Source organism: Cupressus sempervirens, chromosome 1 (genome assembly GCF_028749045.1).
Source record: "Cupressus sempervirens isolate cs-2001-9-10 chromosome 1, ASM2874904v1, whole genome shotgun sequence".
NCBI lineage: Eukaryota > Viridiplantae > Streptophyta > Pinopsida > Cupressales > Cupressaceae > Cupressus > Cupressus sempervirens.
Window position 1 is genome coordinate 332,640,528 of NC_143118.1, and position 9,887 is coordinate 332,650,414.

General features: G+C 34.2%; 1 protein-coding gene across 5 annotated transcripts in view; it reads right to left on the reverse strand.

Annotated features, from left to right (window-relative positions):
* LOC149577529 (calcium/calmodulin-regulated receptor-like kinase 1) overlaps positions 1–8,917 on the reverse strand; it is a 211,056-nt gene extending 202,139 nt beyond the window's left edge. Inside the window, exons 1-2 of one of the 5 annotated variants that reach the window (XM_089824244.1) lie at positions 8,719–8,917; positions 8,298–8,556 (exon numbers count right to left, since the gene is read on the reverse strand). In XM_089824244.1, the coding sequence (XP_089680370.1) occupies positions 8,298–8,556; positions 8,719–8,803 (344 nt within the window). In that variant the 5' untranslated portion in view covers positions 8,804–8,917. The other 4 variants (XM_089824223.1, XM_089824228.1, XM_089824216.1 and 1 more) reach the window with 4 other exon arrangements.
* Between the last annotated feature and the right edge of the window lie 970 nt (positions 8,918–9,887).

The window sequence follows — 9,887 nt, forward strand, 5'->3', positions numbered from 1 at the left end:
TTAGTAATGTGAACAACTCCATAAAGTCAACTGCTACAGTAATAATCTCTCCAAACACCAAAAGGAATATAAAAACTGTAATGAAACTTAAATAAAGGACGTGTATTCTGATTGGTTTAGAGTATTCTCACTGGCTTAGTTCCCCCATACATCTAATAACCCTCAACAACACTACTTTAAAAACACTCGTTTAACCCTTGTCAAAAATCTCATTTCTCATTTAAAAATCACCTCTATCATCGATATTTGACTTACAAATGAACAAACTCCACTCTTCAACAGTATTTCATCCATACTTTGAAAGAGATAAAAAAAATTAAAAAACTTATCTGCCTTGCCGATCAAAAAGTTCTCTCTATAACAGTTCCTTCAAAAACACAACTTGTGACACACTTTAATTATTTATTTTATCTTGCAGCAGTAAAAAACAAACATCAATCTCTCTTCTTCAGTGACCGAATCTCCCAATACTGCAGTACTTATTCAGATCTAACATTTGAACAAATTAAATTCTTCCCTTAGTGCCCATCTACTTGCAAACTCTGATCTCAAGCTAGCAATCTCCCATTCCAGTGGCCTGTTATATTCTCTCTCCGATTTACTGTGATCTCTTATTTTTGCTTCAATTTGATGGCTTCTGTTGAATTCGTTGCACATCTTTAGCGATCTGCAACTTCAGACCTTCTAAAAATTTGGCTCTGAATCAGACTTCATTTCAATCATTTATTATGCTACGGTCTTCTTTAACAGACAATATCTCATTGTTGACGGCTCTTCTTTATTTTTGACAGCAATTTATTATATTAGCGGAGACTTCTACAAACAAACTTAAGCGACGGTTTCTTTTCTTCACTGCAGCAACACTATTTTATCATTGCATTGATTCTTTTCTGTGAACAAACTCTTTTGTTCTTCTCACCTATGCTCTGATACCAATTGAAGGAATACAACAATAAAAACAGGATTGAGACGAACTATATAATATAAAATGCAGTTAAGATATCAAACTTTAAAACATTACATTGTTTCCATTCTTGGGTACATTCTCATAATACATTTTTGCATATATAGGACTCAGGAATAAAATCAAAATCTCCAACCCCCTATAAACCAAGACCTAAATATATTAATCAATGTCTATTATCTTTCAAGAAGGTAGTAAGAACACCTATATGCCTTCAAGCACTTCCACAAGAAGGTGGGCATGGAAGTAAACACCAACAAGACTAAGATCGTGTTCTTCTGCGATAGTAAGAAAAAAACAGCTAAATATATATTTTGAAGTGAATGTTCTAGAGAAAATAACTGAGTATAAGTTTGTTGGGATTAATTTCAACAACAAGCACAATTAGAATCCTAGCACAAGGAAAAGAACTGTAGTGCCTACCCCTAGTTAACTTTTCCAATTTTATTGCCGAACTCTTTTAGACCAATTCATGTTTATGCTTGATGATCAGTGACATTATCTTACAGGTTATTGGAATTGTTTTCATACTCAGTTGATTATATGATGAGACTACTTTGGTACTAGTTACTTCATGTACGCGTGATTATACTTTGATGATGATGATCTACAGTGATTTCAATTATTTAATGATGTATGTTAGATGGATTATTTATACGTGTTTTCTATGGATACTTACCCCATACTTGCATGTGTATAGTGTGCGTGTATATTTTCTTTATGTATGACGTTTCTGATGTGGTTAAGGAAGAGAGTGGTAGTCACTTGCTAGTCGGGATCTACACAATGTACTTCCTACCATTGCTTGTTTTGTTTAGAATATATGTGTTTTTACATGCGTGAATTTTATGCAGATTGCAGGCACCGGGTATCGACTTCCCTGAATTGCCAGGATGAGCGTACCCTATCGCAATATCTCAGTGGTAAGAGTGGGGAGATTAATTCTTGCGTCCAAATCCTATCCTTAAAACCAATTGTCCTAAAAAATTAGGACAAATATCTAAGATGATTACCCTTCTGAATTCGTCATATGATGTAAATTCGTGATTATAACCCTTGAGTTTGATCTTGTATTTGGTATTTTTATGATGGGTTTTCATATTTCGTCTTGTAGATCTTTGGTGATTTTTCTATTAGTTAAGTCAAATTAAAAGAATATTTAATGATTTAATTTAATGAAAAATTATTCAGATAATTTCAATATTTAATTATATTTAATTAATTAGGAAATTAATTAAATAAAAATAATTAAATTTAAAGAGAAAATTATAATTCTAATTTGAGAGTGTAATAATATTTATTTAATTTAATAATACTATATTTAGGAGATCATTTTTAAATAAATGCTAAATATTATTATTACTTAAGTTGATAAATATTTTATCAAAAAACGCTTCGAAAATTAATTAAAGAGAGAAATTAATTTAATAAAGATATTTTAAATTGCAAAAAGTGTGCATGAATATTCAAAAAGTAAATAAAGAGTTAAAAGATTGTGATCAACAAGTTCTCTGGTGTGATCGCACAATCAATGCCCCGAATTTAGGGGAGAACTCCATATTAGAGATTAAGAGTTCATTTCGCAGGGACTGGGATTTTTGGAGAAGAGATTTTCAAAGAGAAGTTTGAGAGAAAAAGAGAATTCTCTCACAATCTTCGGGTGGTTGCGTATTAGCATCAGATTCAAGTAGAATCTTGAACTTTATTCGCATAATGAATTATGTTATTTGATATTCCTATCTACATCGTGTTTGTTGAATTTGTTTTCCAAAATTCATCTCTGATGAATGTTTCATTGTGATTTACATTATTCATATCGATTTTTTTATCTATATATGAGGATTGAAAAATAGAAAACCCTCATTCTATACAATTTTTATTTTTAAAGTTGTTAATTTAATCGAGAAGGGTTTTGAAAAGAAATGGAAATTTTAGAATATAAATTTGACTGGTTTATCGAATTTTCTCTATCAGAGTATTTTCATAAATTCCTATATATATATATAAGGAATTTATGGAATGTTGTTTTGTTTTATTTATAAAATAAAATTTTAAAAATTTAAAAAAAAAAAATGTAAACATGTAACTACTACGCAGGGGGGAAGGTTTTATTTTATATATATATATATATATATATATAAAATTGTTTAAGGTGGGGGCAGGGCCACCAATCCCCACACCCCACCCCCTGCCCACGGCCATTAAAGGTTATACGCAGCAAGTGGTACTACTGCCTGCGACAGCAATAACACCTGTGACCATAGGTTCACAGGGCCGATGGGCCTTTACCCCATTTTAATAATTGATTTTTTTTTAATTTATTTATTTAAAAAATTTAATTATATTATATTTAATTTATCAAAATTTTAATTTAATTAAAATTTAATTTAGTTAAAAATATAATTAATTAAAAGTTAATTTTTAGTAAAGTTTTATTAATATGTTTATTAATAAATTTCTTAAATTATTAATGTATGATAAATCATTGAGGCTTTTTATTGAAATAATTATTATAAACAATTAATTTAATTAATTAGTTATTAATTAATTAATTGTCGATAGGACGTTATAAAAGAAACTGATCATGGGAATTCTTTATTTAAAATTTAATAATATTAAATAATTGCCAACTAATTATTTAATAATTATTATTTAAAATTTAAGATCGTTCTAGAGATAATGTTCGTTTTGTGAGTTTATGGTAATGAGGTATTCATATTTAAATGTGAAAATGGGTTAAGCTTATCGGGAAATATACTAAACTTTATCAGACCAAAAACGTACAACAAAATGTAAACTTAAACCTAACTGTAAACTTAAACTGTGTATCTTCAAAATCAAACAAAACTATAAAACTACATTGTTAACTGTATGTTGTCTTGTGTTTTGGGTTTGAGTTGACTAGAGTGTTGACTAGTCCTAGGATGTTTACCAAAGGCCAAGAAGTATTATTTGTTGATTATATATGATGAGCTTAACTCAAAAATCACACAGTTAAATCCCTGATAGTAATATCACAATTTGACTTGTGAAAATTATCTCCTACTTATCAATTGATGAGCTTAAGGGGCTTTCTAGTGAATGGTTCATAAGGCACAACACTTGATAAAGGTTTTGCAAATGGGGTTGTAAGCTTTGGGTTTAACCATGGAGGAAACTCCATAGTTAAGCGCGCTCAAGCTAGAGTAGTACTAGGATGGGTGACCTCCCGAGAAGTCCTAGTGCTTCACCCCTATGAGCATCACCTAGATCCAACGAGTGCTAAGTGTTCCATTTATTCTCATGAGAGATGAATTCATGTTGAATCACTACTCATGAAACATGGGTCAATGAGTTTGACTCAAAAATCACACAGTTAAATCCCTGATAGTAATATCACAATTTGACTTGCTATGAAAATTATCTCTTACTTATCAATTGATGAGCTTAAGGGGCTTTCTAATGAATGGTTCATAATGCACAACACTTGGTGAAGGTTTTGCAAATGGGGTTGCAAGCTTTGGGTTTAACCATGGTGGAAACTCCATAGTTAAGCGCGCTCAGGCTGGAGTAATACTAGGATGGATGACCTCCCGAGAAGTCTTGGTGCTTCACCCCTGTGAGCATCACCTAGATCCAATGAGTGCTAAGTGTTCCATTTATTCTCATGAGAGATGGATTCATGTTGAATCGCTACTCATGAAACATGGGTCAATGAGTTTGACTCAAAAATCACACAGTTAAATCCCTGATAGTGATATCACAATTTGACTTGCTGTGGAAATTACCTCCTACTTATCAATTGATGAGCTTAAGGGGCTTTCTAATGAATAGTTCATAAGGCACAACACTTGGTGAAGGTTTTGCAAATGGGGTTGCAAGCTTTGGGTTTAACCATGGAAGAAACTCCGTAGTTAAGCGCGCTCAGGCTGGAGTAGTACTAGGATGGGTGACCTCTCGAGAAGTCCTGGTGCTTCACCCCTATGAGCATCACCTAGATCCAATGAGTGCTAAGTGTTCCATTTATTCTCATGAGAGATGGATTCATGTTGAATCACTACTCATGAAACATGGGTCAATGAGTTTGACTCAAAAATCACACAGTTAAATCCCTGATAGTAATATCACAATTATATATGACGTTATGTTTTGACTTATGTTTACCTTTTTGGATCAAACCTGTTAGGATGATCATATTTGTGATGCTGTACTTTAACTAAGTGATTTCTATACTTGTCAATTGCTTGTTTTGAGAACTGATGTATGGGTTTTGGTCTTTTGAGATCTTTTTGCTTTGTTGAGCTTAGGGTAGGTTATTTGTATGTTAAGTTGGGAAGTGGCTTGCAATGGAGGCCAAGGCCCTAAAGAGGCTAACAAGTAACCCGTTATAAGTAGTTAATCAGTGAAAACTCTACACTAAATGAGAGTAAAATGAACCTAATAAGAGTCTCTGTCTTTCCTCGCCCATGCCTAGAGTGCTAGTACAGACTAGGATGGGAGTAGAGAGGACACTTGGTTGCGACCATGCATCGTTATATGCCTTGTCAGTATGAAAGGATACTAGTGCCACATAGAGTCACTAGGGGGCAGAGGATTAAAAGACTAGCCAGGTAACCCTAGAGTTGGCTCGTACGATGACACTTATCCACTAGCATTATAGATTTCCTACGTGTCTTTGTTTGCCTCTGAGTTTAGATGTCATTTTATCTTGGAACCTTTGAGTTAGATTACTTTTAGGGTTTTCCTTAACCAAAATATTACTTTTGATTTTTGGGATTGTTATCCTGTGTGGGACTTGAGACTATCTCCTCAACGTGGCGGGAGTGGACCTTTCTGGGTTACCACGAGGTCGGGTGGTAGTGTTTTTTAATTTTACCTTTGAGATTCGTCCGTTGATGTTGTGACTAGAGTTCCTTGTGCTACATTTCCTTTCATTCTATCTTTGTGTATTATGATGGATGGTTATATCTATATGATGGATGATTTTACTTATTGTATTATATTTTGTTTCATGGATCCGAAAGGGATGATGTAATCTATTTTATAAATGTATATTCTTTCAGCCTTTCATACCCTATGACATGTACAGTGGATGATTGTGCATTCCAGATTAATGCCAAGTGGCATTTGGAACAAATGTATATTATTTAAATGGATTGGACTTCTAGTTATTCTTTCATGTGGATGTGTTATTTGTTGGACTTAGTATTATTTAAATTTAAATGTGATTCAACGTCTTGGGATCCTTAAAGAATGTAATCTGTTATGTTTGCTTATGTATGATTGTATGTTATTGCTTCCGGTACTTTATAATTGTTGTTATATGTTATCTTGAAAAAAAATGTTTGACAAACATAATAATATTTTAGGTTAGTTCTTTTGGATCCCTTGGCGGGGTGTTACATCAACTCTGGGAGAGATTAGATAGCACTTTATTCAATACAAAATAAAAGGAGGCAGAATTTTGTGATTGGAAAAGTATGTGAATTATATTTGAGTTATACTTGTTCCAATGATGTTTATGGATATATTTATGAACGTTTATATTTGAATATATGTTATACATATATTTAATAATTGTAGTACCAGAATTACACATCAGTCATACATGTATAGTAAGATCATAAATGTGTAATCCATATATAGGATTACGCATTTTACACATCAGTCGTATATGTATAGTAAGATCATAAATGTGTAATCCCATATATAGATAGATAGATTGATTGATTGATTTTAATAATAAAATGAAAATATATATTTACAACTTATTACTATGACTTAAGAGGGGAAGTTATAAATCCAAGAAATGGATCTTTGTCTCAAGATAGGGCAGGGATCAGCGACCCTGAGCATCTTGCAAGGAAAGTCCCAAGAAAGACTAAGGGCTTGGATTTGTAAATTTTGAAGGAATCCATTGCAAGTTGTTGTCGAGGCAACTTGCATAGCACAGACTCCTTTAGTCATTAAGCTGAAGAGTAGTAAGATTAGATATGGGAGTAAAAGCTCACAAGGTAGGTGCATTCCAAGATGGGTGAGGATATGTATGTCCAATGCCTTGAGGGAAAATCCTGAGATGGGTACAAACATACAGTCCCAATGTCTTGAGAAAGCCTTACTTGTAGATTGTTGTCAAGTGTCGTGCGACAAGTAAATCCACATCCTTTGTAGGGTTGAGTTTCAGATAGAAGTAAGGAATCAGTCTTAAATATGTTAACTCTTGAATGTATTATAAACTATTCATTATTTCATGAATGGAATTGATTTAGATGATTAGTAATGTTTGTTAAATATCAACAATTGATAACCTCCCAGCAGAGGACATTACATTGCGAATAAGGAGAGGTCGCAAAAGGTTTGGGTTAAGGCTGATTCCAAGTTAATCATCAATTTCATGAATGGTGGCTCTTCCAATAATTGGTCTCTGGATTGGCTTTAGAGGACTGCAGACATCTGATTCTTTCCTCTGACAGCAAATTCTCTCGTATCAGAAGGGGTAGTAATATGATAGCTGATTGGGCTGCCAATCAAGGTATTGACATGGACGTTGGTCATAGTAGCGACCTCATTTGGAAGGAGATGTTCCCTGCAGAAGTTTTACGATTGATGCAGGATGATATAAAGATTGAACATGGTTGGCTGGGGTGGTTTATCACCTTTGGAGTGTTTGGCGTCTAATCCGTTGGTTCCTGGTCTGTTTCGACTTGTGTGTGGACTTCATTGTTAGGCTGGTTGCATTGTATTTGATATGGCTTTGAGTGGGCAGGTGCCCTGCTCTCTGTTTTGATATTATCTTTTTTGTCGGGCTGCTGGACCCTTTATCTCTAGTTTTATGTATCACTAAAAAAGGAATAAATAGGGTCAAAAATCCCTTTTAAGGCAAAGATACAGACCAATTGAAGACTAGTTTACGTCAACTGAAGAGGCCTAAAGAAGAATGCAAGGAAATAATTTGTACTTTTACACGGTTGAGCTAGTTGAATTGTAGTTAAATTAAAAAAGCATTTTAATCAAGAGTACAATGCTTACAGTAACATTCAGGCTAAATGGTAGATGCGTCGGCAGCTGCTCCTTTGCAGAATTTGTTTGAATTTGAGAAATTTGGGATCACAGGGGAGTTCATCATCGAAGCTCAACCGCGAAAGTTCAGCAAGTAAGAAAGCTAAAATGATAGGGTAGACTATGACTATCTTCGGTGTCGTAGACATTCTAATTCTTCTCTCGAATACACTGCCCTCAAAGTAGCCCATCGCTTGGCCTAAACTTTACCCTTTCACAAAACTCGGTTCATCTAATTCTATTTTATAAACTTCCACTAGATTTTAGAGAATAAAAGAAAAAATCAAAAGATTACCTGTGAGAAAACCTCCGACTTTTCAGACTTTCCGACTTATTCAACAGGCCTGACAAGAATCTGGAGCTTCTTTTACTCGAAATTAGATCAGGGGAATCTTCCGTCCTGCAATCCGAAAGCTCGGATATCGAATCTCTGGCATGTTCTCTCAATGCGAGAACTTGCTGCATTTGTTCAAGATGATGTGGAGGTGGTTGTTGTTCCTGCTTCTTTTTGGGATCTCTGTTTACTCGGCGAAACAAATGAACAAAAATAACACCTGCTGCAATAACAACTGTAAATCCACCTGCGATTCCAATGACCAATCCAAATGAAATGTTTTCATCCATTCCTTCAAAGAACATTAATCCTTGCTAAAGCAACAATCCATGGCATTTGCGACTTTTAAGGTGCGAAAGTAATGAATGAAGCTATACTTAACTATATATATTCTTGTGAGTTTTGGAAAGTGTGATTGCAGTCGGTAAAAATGACAGGACGCAGGACCTTGACAGTGTATCGCCCATCACCTCCGTTTCGGCGGTAAAACAGGCGTCGTGTCACTGTTGATTTTAAAATTAATGCCGTAGTCATTAGTCATGGGAAAAGTGCAAAATCAAACTGTTGTCCTCCAACACCATCAGAGATGAGGGCCCATTTGGAATAGGAATAGAAAATTTGGAATACTTTTTTAATTTTCAGTTTGATTCATCAATGGTATAGGGAATATGAATACATATTCTCATTTTGTTTCTAAAAATGAGTTTATACTCATACCAGAAAATAGTTGTTATGTCAATGGGCCCTTGTTTTACTAGTGAAGTTGAATGGCTCACAAAGAGTCCACCAAGGATCAAGTTTTGCTGAGTGCAAAGCTCTGACATCATAAGGGATGAGGTTGGGTCGTGTCTCCGATGATTTTGACGACGTGGATGCCCCTCAGTCCTTGGCTCTAGGTCGAAAAGGTTTCAGGCACAAGTGGGCCTGTATTGGGTTCCTAAACTGTCTATGCTGGCCTTCGCCGGTTGGTAGCTCACAGGCTTCGTGCCTCGTTGGGCTACCTCGCAAGTCTAAACCCTCCATCAAAAAAAAAAAAAAAAAAATTGTTATTGGAATAGTCATTCCTATTCCCAATATGCATTCTTATTATCCATTCCTATGCCTAAAAGGAGAGAAGCTAGTGTGAGTATACCTTAATTTCATCTTTTTTTGAAAAAAAATGGAGTTTATTAGTAAGTATTTTATTTAAAAATAAAATTTCAGTTTATATGGTGATATATGATATTAAATCAACATGTTTTGAAAGTGTTCAAAATAGTTCTAAAAAGTCATTCCATAGGTATACACTAGATCATGTTCAATGGTGTTGTAATGTGTCACCACATGAGTAGTTGTTTTTTTTTAAATTTAGAGACATCTTATTAGGGATATGCATTGAGGGGTCATTTTTAGTGCATCTACTATAGGTCTATTTTATTCACCTAGTTCACCTAACATATCACTTATTGGACCTCACTCATATAGTAGTTCATCTCTCCTATATTTGGAAGAGTTCATGGACTTTGAAAATGAGGATGGGAACACTAGAAACAAGGAATATGGGAGAGGAGA